Source organism: Engystomops pustulosus, chromosome 8 (genome assembly GCF_040894005.1).
Source record: "Engystomops pustulosus chromosome 8, aEngPut4.maternal, whole genome shotgun sequence".
In the NCBI taxonomy this organism is placed as follows: domain Eukaryota; kingdom Metazoa; phylum Chordata; class Amphibia; order Anura; family Leptodactylidae; genus Engystomops; species Engystomops pustulosus.
Window position 1 is genome coordinate 97961443 of NC_092418.1, and position 15123 is coordinate 97976565.

The following is a 15123-nucleotide window of genomic DNA, read 5'->3' on the forward strand; positions in this document are numbered from 1 at the left end:
TTAGATGGACAGTATACTAGACCAGATTATACGATAGCTACAAAATCGATGTTGTTTAAGACTGTAAAGTCTAACTTTGTACCGATTTATTGTCTCCGGTACAACCGTCCCTGGTCCCTGAAACCCGGATTGCCCGATGGATGGATTTCATGGACCTACTACAGGACTCCGGGCATCATAGGAGCCCTTGCTTCCCTGTTAATCAAGTTTGCGGCTGCTGTTTTGCTGGGAAGAAGGGATTCCTTGTATCATATGATGCTCAGAGTCCCGTTCTGAGTGCCATGGTCGGTCCACGAAATCCAACCAGTACACAGTTGGGTTTTATTGGCGTAGTGACCTGTGGCCTGAGTTAACCCACACAAATTTGCCCAAATTTACTGCATTTGCATAATTTTTGTTGAATGACAATTTCCAGCAAAACTACACCCAATTCTTTTGACCACACCCCTTTTGACGTACTAGTAAAAATGTCGTAAAGTTTAGTTTAGTTCTGTGACTAAACTTATTTGTATAGTGGAGGAAGACAATCTAGTATAGTACTTTGCAGAATATAACAATGCCATTCATGATTTCTTTCAAAATGTCATGATTTGTTATGTATTCCTTTTTATAGCTGTTTCACAAAGAGAGACTTCTGAGACAGAGAACGTGGGAAGAAGCTGAGGGAATTTGTGAAGAGTTTGGCGGCCATCTTGTCAGTTTTTCCCATATGCAGGACATGAACAACATCTATGCACTTCTGAAATCTCTATTGGGGTACATCTTACCAATGTTTGTTTCCTTGACTTTAGTTAAAATCTTTAACATGGAATGCAAAATTAATAAATATAAGGTCATACCAGCAAAACCCCTATAGGAAACCAGGCACCAGATTTTACCCCATTAACCTTGCATCCCCCTCAGGTAGGGAATGAAATGTCTTTCCCGAATTCCCTCTTTTATATGAAATCTCACCCATTTACCTATGAAAAAATCTCCTTCGATGTCATATGAGCATTGCACCATTCCTTGGTTATCCTCCCAAAATCTGCATGAATAAATTAATAATTGGGTGTTACCATTTGTCTTGTCAGTAGGGTGTATCCCTTTACATTAGGACAGGTTTTTATATGTATGATATGTAGTATTTACGTGTTGTCATTTTTTCTTCTTTTTAGGACTAACAATAGTAATAAACGATGGATCTGGTTGGGGCTGAACAAAAGGAATTTGGGAAATTGGGAATGGAGTGACGGCCGTGCAGTGAGTCATAATTTATCTTTTTTTGGTTTTTGCAACTAATTTCAATGTAAGAGAAAATACATACGAAAAGGAGGGTGGTGTATACCCCCTCCTAAACCCCACTTGGTAGGTATAACAAAGAGTACAAGGAAAGTGGAGGACCAATATAAAACTTAGCTTTTAATGCAAAATATCCTTAAAAATAAATACAAAAATAGATGTGTCAGTTACCAGTGTTCGTGAGGATGATGCCGTATAATGGGTGTAGGCACCGATGATGCAGAGTGGCACTCACAATTTTCTGGGTATATGTGGTTCTGCAGAGGTTATCCCATTGCGGGATGCCGAATGTCATGCAGAAAAGATACCGTCTGTGATAATGTATCGATGCTTAAAGAAGATGTGTGGTGCGGAAACTCCGAGAGAATGAGACAATGGTAAGGGCACTCCAGGGTGTAGAGTGCGGGGTACCCTATAAGACCCTAGTATTAAAGATGAGTGGTCCCTGTCCAACCCTTCGAACCTCGCCACGGAGCCGCAGCCCTAGATGGCTGCCTCCCCGTCTGGAGCCTATCCCTACCAACGGCCCTCTGACCCTAATACAGGGGAGGGGGGAGGAGGGGGGGAAGGAGGTGTCCAGAAAAGAGTCTCTTGTGATGCAACAAGTACCCGACCTATCTAGAGGGGAAAGATAGATGTGTCCTCTATTGTGAAAATGGTGGGTATTAATGGCAATAGGCAGGTAAAAAATGTGTAGCTGCAGGGTCACATCTGGTCTTGAGAACCCTACATGTCATGTTTCGCCTCTTCAATTGGGTTCATCAGGGGCAAAAGGAGACCAGAATAACCTGCTTCAAAAGCCTATATAGATGTCTCGGCTGAAGACAGCAAAATGGTGTTAAATAATCTTGAGATAAATTAGGGCAGTGGCCGGATCAAGAGGGTCCGTTCCAAAGAATGGTTGGCATGGACCATAGGTGCCTGGACTTAGAAACGCCAGATGCTGCGCTTAGCGTCCGGCGTGGTGCCCAAGATGTCAGTGGAACACATGAGGCATAATGAAGCAGGTTATTCTGGTCTCCTTTTGCCCCTGATGAGCCCAATTGAAGAGGCGAAACATGACATGTAGGGTTCTCAAGACCAGATGTGACCCTGCAGCTACACATTTTTTACCTGCCTATTGCCATTAATACCCACCATTTTCACAATAGAGGACACATCTATCTTTCCCCTCTAGATAGGTCGGGTACTTGTTGCATCACAAGAGACTCTTTTCTGGACACCTCCTTCCCCCCCTCCTCCCCCCTCCCCTGTATTAGGGTCAGAGGGCCGTTGGTAGGGATAGGCTCCAGACGGGGCGGCAGCCATCTAGGGCTGCGGCTCCGTGGCGAGGTTCGAAGGGTTGGACAGGGACCACTCATCTTTAATACTAGGGTCTTATAGGGTACCCCGCACTCTACACCCTGGAGTGCCCCACCCCCACCCCTTCTTACCATTGTCTCATTCTCTCGGAGTTTCCGCACCACACATCTTCTTTAAGCATCGATACATTATCACAGACGGTATCTTTTCTGCATGACATTCGGCATCCCGCAATGGGATAACCTCTGCAGAACCACATATACCCAGAAAATTGTGAGTGCCACTCTGCATCATCGGTGCCTACACCCATTATACGGCATCATCCTCACGAACACTGGTAACTGACACATCTATTTTTGTATTTAATATTTTTAAGGATATTTTGCATTAAAAGCTAAGTTTTATATTGGTCCTCCACTTTCCTTGTACTCTTAATTTCAATGTAAAATGTGTCATTTCAACAATTTAACTCTTCCCCTTTCTTACTGAGGCTCAGATTTACTGTTTGGATATGGGACTTGTGCCAAAATGTACTGCATTTGCATAGTTTCCAACAAAACCACACCCATTTCTGGGAAATGGATGTCTGGACATTTTGTAGGGAGCCCTAAAAGATGTTGGTTTTACCAGAAGGGTGATTTAGGAGCTGGTAGACTTACTTTTAAGGGGGTTTGCCTGGGATTAGAAAATGTTATATTTGTGACTTGGGTTAAAAGGGATGGGGAGGTAAAATAATAAAACACGTTCTCACCTTCTCCGTCACATCTGTTTGGCCAGTGGTGGCATTGCATCAATAGTGTGCGCACCCGCTGCTGCTGTAACAGGCACATGGCTGTCAGCGCCGCATTACTGATGGCCTCTGTATACAAACAAGGGCCGGTGGTAACGGGCAGCTCAATAGAGAAGGTGAGTATGTGCCGTTTTATGCTTTTTACAATCCCTGAGTCACATATATAAAATTTTCTAATCCCAGACAACCCCTTTAAGATCTGACTTCATCTTATTCTCTCTGCTTTCATGGAGAAACATTGGTTCTGATTTCCAATACATAATTACTGACCAGCTGATTTTTCTTCCAAAGATTTCCTCTACCGTGCTGAGCGATTTTCAGGAGGAAGACTATTCCCTCCGTGACTGCGCTGCATTTGAGGTGGGTTTCTATCTGTGAGCAAAGGTTATTGTAGGACTTTTGTGGACATAGTTCTGAGATGGAATCAGAAGGGGCCACTGTAACAAGCATGTAACTGCAAAATCTAGGCAATGCTTTCTTTATTTTTCTTATAAATCCTATGAAACATATCTATGTTTTGAGTAGTATAATGGAGTAAATTAATATTACTTTGTTGAACCTCCCTTTTAAAGATTTGCTTATTTTGGAGACCCCTTGTTTACTTGGAAGGTCCCGGACTATGGCAGATCAAGTGTGGCTCACAATGACCCTACTGTTATTACTGGGGTCTGTGCCAGGATCCCGGCCAATATTTGTAACAGTAGAATATTATGTCTTGGTCTCCTCTACTTACAGTGTAACCATCGCTCTAGCAGAATTCTAAACCTAAATGACCACCCAAAGTCTTAGAATGTCTTGATATCGTTTTTTTTTTAGCTATATGTTAATCCATGTAAAAATATATCAAGTCTGTTCTCCCTGGTGCATGGAATCCATCAAAGGCTCTCATGTAAACTATTCCAAAAATAAATCTGGATCCAGCACTCACGGATCTGAGAATAACATATCTTCAGGCTTTATCTTTCATAAGTTAAAATGGTACATCCAGGGTGAAATATCAGCAATTGTTTTTTTCTTTTTTGTTTAGGGTAACTGGACTTGTTGCATTTGCCTTTTCAAAATTTCCACATGGAGAATCTGCAGTGTAATAAAGTAGCATGCAGTGTATTGGATTGATGGCGATCTTGTGCATACACTGCCACAAAAATACACAGCGGAATCGCCATTCTGCTGCAGATTTTTCATCCGTGTCAAATAAGTGATCATGTTGCATGTTTGTGATGTGAAAATCAACCTGTCCAATGCAAAGTCGCAGTTGTAACTGCAATTGCGGCTTTTTTTCAGATGCCTAATCCCGCAACCATTCCACAATCGTGTGCAAGGGAACCTGTCATCAGGAGCACTTTTTCTGGCTCCCCCATGTCCCCATAGAGAATAGTGTGCACATTGCCAAAGAGAGTTCAAGCCAAGTAAGATCAAAGTTTACCTTTCTGTATGCAAAGCTGTCCCCTGGGAGTGGCCAGTGAAGAGCGGGGAGGATGTATGATGTATAATGTCCTGGGAAGGGTGGAGATATGGGGCTCATGGGAGGTTTTTTTTTTTTTTTTTAAATTTGAAAGCAATTCATGACGGAGCGGTTTCCAAGGGTTAGGGGGGACCACTCCTCACTGGCCACTCACATGGGACTAGGGACACAGCTCAACATATAGAAAGGTAATCTTTGATCTAACTTAGCGTATATATTCGAGTATAAGCCGACCCGAGTATAAGCCGAGAACCCTAATTTTACCACAGAAAACTGTGAAAACCTATTGACTCGAGTATAAGCCGAGGGTGTAGTATACAGCCAGCCCCCACGTAGCATGCAGCCAGCCCCCACGTAGCATGCAGCCAGCCCCCACGTAGCATGCAGCCAGCCCCCTTGCAGTATACAGCCTGCCCCCGTGTTGCATACAGATAAAAAAATAAACTTAATACTCACCCTCAGGTGTCCCTGATGTTCGTCGCGGCTTCTGATCCCCATCGCAGCTCCCGGCGGCTTCTTCACTCTTCTATCTTCTCTGGCCGGGAGATCGCGCAGGCCGTTGCACACTGTGATGCGACAGCGCTGCATCACAGTGTGTGACGGACGGCAGATCGCATGGGCGCGACTCTGCCAGGTAGAGAGGATAGAAGACAGAAGAGGAGACACGGGGAGCCGCCGGGAGCCGCAACAGGGATCGGGAGCCGCGGTGAACATCGGGGACACCAAAGGGTGAGTATTAATTTTTTTTAAAATCATTGACTCGTGTATAAGCCGAGGCGAGTATATACGGTATCTTATTTTTGGAAAAAGCCAGTTTTACTATAAAAACTTTGCAATGTTTACATTATTCTCTATGGGGGAGCCAGAAAACGGAGCTCATGCTGACAAATTCCCTTTAACTTTAGACATTTAGACAGTGGTTGTGTGGGGCTGGCTACTAATGGGCCATTCTTATTGGATTGGTTGTGGTCTGATTCCCAGGCCCAATTCTGTTCAGCCTATGTTAGTGAACAGTGTTAGTGTTAGTGTACACTCGCTTCAAACACTTGTCTTTTCTTTTTTTTTAAATTACTGTACAGGTCAATTTACCAAAACGAATGTACTGGATGGGGATTATGGATTTGGCTTACCCTGAAACTAATTATAGACTGAAACCGTTCCACTGTGAGGCGCAGCTCGACTGGGTGTGCCAAATTCCCAAAGGTAAGTCTTCTAATGTTTGTCCTGGATTTCTTTCAAAAAGTTTCAAAAAAGGCTAAAAATTCATAAAACGTCGCAGCACATACACAAGCAGGGGCTGGAGTGACTATGCGGCAAGTCATGTATCTGTCTTTGCGCAGCGTTACACTACCAGTAATTCTATGTTTACACCAGATCAAAGAAGTGGCGGAAATAATCATGTGCAACTTTTTAGCAATGAAATGGCGCAAAAAACCTCTATGCAACTTTTTTACACCAAAAAAACCCAGCAAACCCCATGATAAATCTCCCCCAGTGTTTTATGACTGTTCCCAATTACAACCAGTCGGCTCTGCAATATAATACAGGATAATGGATCTTACATTACATACATTCTCTTTATTTGTACATATTATTTATCCACTCATATTTGTATTTTATGTTTTCTAGGAACACCACAGAAAACTCCTGACTGGTATCAACCAGGTAATTTAGTCATTAAATCGTTATTAAATTTATTCAACTGCTGATCCCCATTTTGAAGTCGGGTTTTGCTTACCCTGATCTTGTATCCAGACATAATAGAGATCTGGTCAATGTATTTGCCACGTACAGTAGGACTTCAAATAGCTGAGCAGACAACCAGAGCACTGGACAGGGCTCTGGAGACCCCCTACTTGAAATAGATGCTGATCTCACATGTGGGACTGACACCTTTTGGGTATTTATGACATATAATTTGGGTACATCATCAATAGCTGAGAATGTAATACCCCTTTTATTACTGACCAACACCAAAACCATTTGCAGCACAATGTTTGCATTTTTTTTCTACATAAAGTCTTATATCTTGTCTGTTTTTTAGATTGGAGAGAAAAAATGGGCGCCGCCGTTCTCATTGAAGGCAGCGAATATTGGTTCATGTCAGATGTGAAGCTTGGCTACAAGGAAGCCGCACTCTATTGTGCCAGCAATGGCAGCGAATTGGCCACTATAGATTCTCTCAGTGCCATGAAAAGCATACAGGAGACATTGAAGAAACAGGTATCAGGCCAGGTAAACAATTTGTCTGGATATTTGACATATGTTTCTGTGTTTCTGGCTGTTTATGATGTTTATGATCTTGTCCTGTCATGACAACCTCTCTGCCAATATCTTATTCAAGGGACCATTGACACATGCCAGATTTGCTGTAAACCTGTAGCTAAAAATACATATAGATTTTATTACTACATTTATTAAAATCTAAGTCTAAATCATTACACTGGAGGACATAGTTAAGGAATCCAATCAGGGCTCAGCTTCCATTTTTTAAACTGCTCTGGAGAAATGAAAACAGAGCTCTGATTGGTTGCCAGAGGCAACCAAGTGAGGCCTACTGTTAGGCAGCTTTGACAAATAAATCTTGTGTTAAACCTTAATAAAAAAAAAAGATATAACACATAAATCTTTTTTCCATTAGTGTAAATGAAATATGCAAAACAATCATAGATAGAACTGATTGATCTTTTCTGCATTTCTGCTACTGAAGAAGTATCTAGGGAGAGTCGCCCCCAGAATAAAAGCATCTAATAATTGAAATGACCATGTCAAGACATTTACACCGGTTTGGGAAATTTAATATTGGAACAGGAAAATAGGATCAATCCTGATTCATATCAGAACCATTGGATTAGATTCCCAGCACCCCCATCTGATTGAAGTGACAGAGCCACTTCTGGATTACCGGACTGTGACACCATGTTCATAAGTCACATGTCCTATATGTATCTCCATCTCATTCAAGTAAAAGGGGCAAATCGGCAATACCATGTACAGCCACTATACTTTGTATGGCGCTGTGCTGGGTAAGCAATGAAGAGTCTGCAGCTCTTGTATGAAAAGTTCCTCCAGTGAGGCTGCTGTCTATCATAGCCTCACTAATTTGATATTGTCTACCTATCCTATTGATAATGGGATTGATTCTCCTTTCTCCTTATTTTTCCTTTCTTTATATGATGAAAACTGAGGTGTGAATGTATAACATTATTTCTTTTCATAATATGCCATGTATCTATTGAACAGTGCAATTTTTTGTTTTCCGTTGATACCGGGAATATATACACCGAGCACATAACTATATATACTGCTATCCCTGTAGTTATAGTGTGTATATTACCTTTTGTATATTATTGTTCTTTTTCATAATGTGTTTCATACTTCCATCTATCTTCTATTTTTTTTAGGTTTCTGAGCTCCATGTATTAATTCAAAACTGGTGGATAAAGTCGTCTGACTTCAGAGGTTATCACCCGTAAGTGCTCCTTATTCCCTCTATTACCCCCCACCCCAAGATGTTTTTCTAGGATTCCTAAAAACCCCCTTAAAGGAAAATTACCATTGGGATTCTAGTGACTGATGTAGATCCTGTTGTAGCTTCCTCATGGTTGCATTATCCCGACACTGTTTTTCACACTTCAACCGTTGTCCTAAAAAATATTATTTTATTAATAGGCGGGTACTTGGGCGTGGACTAATCTCTGTGGCTAAGGCTACTCCATTCTCTCAGTAGCCCTGCAGAGTCTTGTCCTTGCCTCATGTGGACACGGTGGCACTGCATACTGCTTCATGGGAGTTTGCCACGTGTGCTGATGCTCCATGTCCACAGCGTGGGCCGTGCCGCCATGTTCACAATCGGCATGGAGGCGAATGTGCAGGGATTCTCGGGATGTGGAATAGCTTTATCCCCCAGAGCTCACAGAGGCTACTCCACACCCCAAGTAGCCTCTGCAGGTAATTTACATATTAATATGATAACTTTTTTTTTAGGCCAAATGCTGCATATTAGGGAATATAAAATCTGTTTTGGGATAATGCATCCGTGAGGAATCGACCACGAGGTCTTCTTCATTAAGTAGATTCGTGATGGGGGATTTCCTAGAAGTAAAAACAGTTACATGGTAACATTTGTATTTTGTGGCAAATATTCTTCTGTCTTTTTGTCCACTAAAATTTTGGGTTCGACATAGGTTTCTCAATGGGCCGAATTATAGTCCGTAAGGTCCACTGGGTTTCTGTCTCTATCAAGTATATGGCATTTCCATTATTTTAGTTGTGAAAGGAACCATACAGGTCCTACAAATTACACATCCCATAGTCACAGGATAGAGGATAAGTTTCTGTTTGTATGGGGTACAACCTTCAGGACTGGCAGCAATCCACAGATTGGGGACCTGCAAATCATTCGTGTGAATGGAGCGGGGGTTGCACACACATTTCACCATGACTATTCGCTTCTGTGGATCTGCTACAATGGACAATCTTACATTACTATAGAAGTGAATGGTGACCCATACACAACTTCATTCACACTGTGTAGGGCATTTGTGTGCCCTTTTCTTTTGACCGTCGGGGGTCCTATTGATCAGACTCTTATCCCTAATCCTGTGGATAAGAAATCAAGAAAGAGTCAAATGTGCCAAAAAACCCTTGGACATGCTTTGTTTGCTTAGGTTTGTTTTTTTATGTTTTAAAGATCCTATATAATGATCCACATACAATATTTATTTTCTGACATGATTCTCACTATTCTTCTCCTGTCTCTGTTTTAATCTCATTTTAGGTTTGTGCTTTATCGGGTCTACGGCTCAGCTGGAAGAGAATGTCATAGTATTTCTGCTTTAAGCCATTTTCCAGGTATATTATTCAGATACAGCTTATTGGGAATCTATCAAACTACGTTGTGCTGCGTGTGTTTGGCATGGGGCGTATTATTATTATTATTTAAAGCATTTGCTCTGGATAGAAGGGTCCCCTAACTACAAGCCCCACACACTGTGCCCCACTGCAGAAATCCTTAGCAATTGAAACTTTCACTGTCCAATTTTCAAGCAATTTCTTCATATAGTAATGTATGTACCCATGTATAAGCCTAGGTACCTAATTTTACCACTAAAAACAGGGAAAACTTAATGACTCAAGTATTAGCCTAGGTTGCTAAATGCAGCAATTATTAAATAAAATGTTCAGCAGTCTCCCCTTGACAGTGAAATCTCCAGCATCAGCCTTCCCTCATCAATAAAATATCTACAGCAGCCGCCACTCATTAATGAAATGTCCAGCATGGCCCCCTTAGTAATGAAATGCCCAGCATGGGCCTTTATAATGAAATGCTCAGCATGGTCCCCCTTTCTAATGAAATGCTCAGCCTGGTCCCCCTAATAATGAAATGCTCAGCATGGCCCCCTTAATAATAAAAATGCCCAGCATGGCCCCCTTAATAATAAAAATGCACAGCATGGCCCCCTTAATAATAAAAATGCCCAGCATGGCCCCTTAATAATAAAAATGCCCAGCATGGCCCCTTAATAATAAAAATGCCCAGCATGGCCCCCTTAATAATAAAAATCCCCAGTATGGCCCCCTTAATAATAAAAATCCCCAGTATGACCCCCTTTATAATGAAATGCCTAGTATGGATTTGAACCCAGGACCCCAGTGCTGCAAGGCAGAAGTGCTACCCACTGTGCTGCCCTACAAATAATGAAATGCCCAGCATGGCCCCCTTTATAATGAAATGCCCCTTTAATTGTCTCATGCAATGCAGGACAGGTCTCCCAAAAGTGCACATTTCTGTTTGTAACCACCCTTCTTGGCCAAGAAGCATGGATCCTGATTAGGGGACTTAGTCTCTTGCTTTTCTTCATACCTATTCCTTTTAAGGGAACCTGTTATGAAAAATTGGCCTAATAAACCACTATCAGTATGCTTTGGAGCAGCTGAGCAGCTTCTAGATCATGTTTCTTTCATGGCCAGGTGTGGTGGCATCATCCAGAAAATCAACTATGAAGCGAGGTGTAAATTGGTTTTATGAAGTCAAGGAGGAGGAGAGTTTAACACTGAAGTCAAGCTTTCCCTGCCTCAGAACGCCCCCTTCACTGTAATTGATGGTCCTGCATCCAGGCATATCATTGACCAGATCTCCTCAAGTCCGGCTTTATATGGTAGGAGGTGTTCAGAGATGGAGAGAGCTTGACTTCCGTGTTAAACTCTCCGCCTTCCTGACTTTATACATACAACTTTCATCTCACTTCAAAGTAGATTTTTTTTTTAATAATGCCACCAAGCTGGGCCATGAAAGAAACATCATCTATAAGCTCTTCAACTGCTGGACAACATACTAGTAGTGGTTTATTAGGCCATTTTCTGATGGCGGGTTCCCTTTAAGTGTGTTAACGAAGCAGATGCCAGTTCCTTTGTCTTATGACTTGATTACTTGTTAAAATATGTAATGTTTTAATTCCACAGACCAATTTAAAGCAGTACATTGCAATGCGAAGCTCCCCTTTATATGTAAAAGTCAAAACATTTCACTCCTGGAAATGGAGACGACCAAAGTAATCAACTCTTCTAGAAGCTGCCCGCAAAATATGACATTGTTTGGAAATAAGGTAGGCGAGAAATGAAAGACGGCTTCTTGATACTTGTGATACTAGTGGGCTGCTGGCAGTATACATAACCCAGAACATACACAGGGAAATGTAGCTCTGGGTTATATAAGGAGGCAAATAGTGATTCTGTAGATGACTCCTTTCGAAAATGTAGATGCCAGTGTCCACCATTCACCTTCTACCTTGGTCTGACCCCTTTCAGCAAGTCACAGTTAACGTATTTCAGACATTGGGCCTCATTTACTTATGTTTCCCGACGATTTCCATTTTGCGCCAAATTGCCCCGGGATTTTGGCGAAAGTGATCGGATTTTGGTGCATCGGCGCCAGCTTGCACACGACAGAAATCTCCGGTTGGGGGGGGGGGGGGCGCGGGCCGTCGGACTACCCGACGGATTCGGACAACGCGCAGGATTTAACAATTAGAAATGTGTTGCAAGACACGCACTTTTAAGCAGCGGGAAGAAGAAGGTGAACTCCGGCAGACCACGGCGCAGAAGCGACGGATGCAGGAACTCGGGCGCACGACCTTAGTAAATTGCGGCAGACCCGAATCCTCATCGGACAACGCACTGCGGGATCGCGACAGGACAGGGTAAGTAAATCTGCCCCATTGTGTCTTTAAATATGGCGCTAGATCAGTATCTGAGGTGACAGTCTCCGTTTTTTTTTACACAAAAGAGAACTGGCAATTTGGTCAGTGATCAATAAGAGACCATTAACTATTCTGATTCTGTGGTCAGATTACACCATGGCATCTAAGGGGTTGGCATAACTTTTTGTTTTAGTTTTGGCACCAGTATTCTGGCTAGAGCCCATCTTATAAATGAATCACTATTGAGCCATGTGAAAATTGCAGTCTAATGAGTTATACTTTAGCCAAACCCAAAATGGATTCTATATTTTGGAATGTTGAGGCTCTTTTCCCATTACCCATGAACTCTGAATATTTTATGGTATATAGACTGTATATGTTACATCCTCTCGGCAGTGTCCCCACACCAACCCTCTAACACCTACTGTTTGTCTCTTACTTTTAGTGCCTTATGAAGGTTCCTGCTAGATTCCTATCATTCTATAACGCTTCTTTATATTGCCACTCATTTGGGGGCACTCTTCCCACAATCTCAGACCAACTTGAGCAAGGTAAGGATTGGGTGAAATAGAAAAGGTTGTGAGACATATTGGTTTCCTTGTTACTATATTACCAGACCTGAGAGCTCAGTAATAGGCTAATGGGACGGGTGTAAGACAATCAGCTGGTGTGACAGTGACACTACATTCACGGGCTCCCATTGTGTTTCTCTGTTTAAGTATCAGAACAAAAGTAAAGGAAATCCTGAATATTTAAAATAATGGAGCTTAGAGGGACTTATTGACTACAATAGAGACCATTGGGCACCCATTATATTGTCCATAATTTTACTGAGTTTATTTTTGAGCAAAACAAGAAAATCCCTTTAAAAATTTAATACAGTTGTTTCTGGATTCAGGCTGCTGTACTTTAAGTGTATCATGATGGATTTTGATGGTAGATTTCCTTTCTTATAGATCCAGGCAACGTGACTGGGGTTATCTTCTTACATTTTTTATCCTTCTTCCTTCTAAATTCAACTTTTACAATTGTGCTAATAAACCAGAGGAGCACTGGGAGGCGTTATCCTAGCCCAGCCGTGCTCAGACTTCACAGGCTATTACACTGTGCTATTACACTGTGCAGGAACACGTCTCGCCCTGCTCCCTCAGCACTTTCCCTGCCTCTTCCTGCTGTAATCTTACAACAGCAGATGGTTTTTTAGCACACACATGCTTCTGTGTAACAGTCTGTGGACCTACAGCACAAAGGGGCTCTGGTAATACCCCTAGAACACTTCTGGTTCATTAGCATAATTTTAATAGTTGATTTTAGATGGAAGGAGGTCATGGATACCAAATACAGGCAGTCCCTGGGTTACGTACAGGATGGGTTCTGTAGGTTTGTTCTTAAGTTGAATTTGTATGTAAGTCGGAACTATATAGTTTATAATTGTAGTTCCAGACACATTTTTTTTTTTTGGTCTCTGTGACAATTGGATTTTAGAAATGTTGGATTGTCATAAGAACCAGGATTATCAATAAAGCTTTATTACAGACACATGTGATAACTGTTACAGCTGATTATTGTAGCCTAAGGCTAAAGAACAGTAATTACCAATATCCAGAGGTCCGTTTGTAACTAGGGGTCGTCTGTAAGTCGAGTGTTCTTAAGTAGGGGACTGCCTGTATATGAGTTTTGCCACCGTCACTGTCAATGTTTATCATGCTTGATTTTGATGGTAGATTTCTATAAAGATATCCAGCCCCCTCAGTCTTTGGGGGGTCTGCTGATTCACCAAAGTCATTTGCCATTTGACATGATCCTCATCCCTATAATATAGCAGCAGGCATCCAGCCCCCCAGTCACATGATGCGACTATGCTCCAACTCTTGAGAGAAGGAGACCACATGATCCATAGTCAGAATGTTGCAAAAACTTCCCGTCTATGTAACATTTTTTTTATTTTTCTCTTTAGATTATATCACATCATTGAGTCCAGACTTGCAACAAAAATTCTGGATTGGTCTAAAACTTGCCCTGAACGCTTACAAGAACACTTGGGTTGACGGCTCGGAGGTCACGTACGCAAACTTCCATCCGCTATTACATGGAAGGTTAAAGAAGTTTCCATATGATGTAAGGACTGCGTTTTAGAGGTTACAGATTTAAAAATAATTGTTTATTTTTCTGATACTAAAAGTTTTTTTTTTTTCCTCCCCAGCCTTTTAACATGGAAAAAAATCAGCAGTGTGTGTTTTTCCTGAACGATCCCAAGTCGACATTTGTTGGAACATGGGACTTTACACCTTGTTCGGAGGAGCATTACGTGTCCATCTGCCAAAGAGATGCCGGTAACCTTCATCAGTGGAACATATTATTATTTAATGGGGTCGTCCCAAGTTTTAAATTAATGATAGGGGGTAACTAGCTGATCAATGAGGGCCCGACTTCACGAGCACGGGAAAAGGGGCTCAGTTCTCACTGATGGAATCACAGAAATGGCCAAGCACGGCGCTTCCCTTTTCTGACCAATCCCATACACAGCAAATGGAGCATAAGAGCAGGATTCCTGTTCTCTGGATTGCTGGGGATCCGGTTCTCTTGAACATTAGGGGTCTCAGCATTTGGACTCTCACAGATCACCTTGTTATTGCCTATCCTGTGGCTATATTTATGTACTTTGGAAAGCCCCTTTAAAGGGGCTTTTTTTTAAGTGTGGGGTCAGTGTTTTGGCCTCAAGGTAGGTCATGTGTATTAGATCGGTACCCTAACCCAGATTGTGCACTGACTATCTCTGGGGCCAGGACTACGAAATAGAGAAAGCAGTGCATACGCTCTGTGTAGTGGCTGCGCCATTTGATGACCTGCCCCAATATTCAGCCCGAGCCTGGAACAAAAAAAAAACGTAATTTCACTGTCAAAGCTGGACTAATAGATGCAAGAATTAAGGAAGATACTGAATTACAAAATCCCAAAGTTTCTATTAATGGGGTTATCCAGATTCTATAATATATAAACTACTAAAAATATTTGTAATGCAAGAAAAAAATGTAACTGGTGGGGTGTGGATAATTTTTTTTAAAAATATTTTCAATATTTGC

General features: G+C 41.9%; 1 protein-coding gene across 1 annotated transcript in view; it reads left to right on the forward strand.

Moving 5' to 3' along the window:
- LY75 (lymphocyte antigen 75) overlaps positions 1 to 15123 on the forward strand; it is a 54477-nt gene that overhangs the window by 25174 nt on the left and 14180 nt on the right. The window contains exons 13-24 of the mRNA XM_072121937.1: positions 614 to 756; positions 1158 to 1242; positions 3665 to 3733; positions 5918 to 6041; positions 6468 to 6503; positions 6883 to 7073; positions 8243 to 8310; positions 9619 to 9692; positions 11304 to 11446; positions 12486 to 12591; positions 13998 to 14158; positions 14244 to 14373. Of these exons, the coding sequence (XP_071978038.1) occupies positions 614 to 756; positions 1158 to 1242; positions 3665 to 3733; positions 5918 to 6041; positions 6468 to 6503; positions 6883 to 7073; positions 8243 to 8310; positions 9619 to 9692; positions 11304 to 11446; positions 12486 to 12591; positions 13998 to 14158; positions 14244 to 14373 (1330 nt within the window). The remainder of the gene's footprint in view (positions 1 to 613; positions 757 to 1157; positions 1243 to 3664; positions 3734 to 5917; positions 6042 to 6467; positions 6504 to 6882; positions 7074 to 8242; positions 8311 to 9618; positions 9693 to 11303; positions 11447 to 12485; positions 12592 to 13997; positions 14159 to 14243; positions 14374 to 15123) is intronic.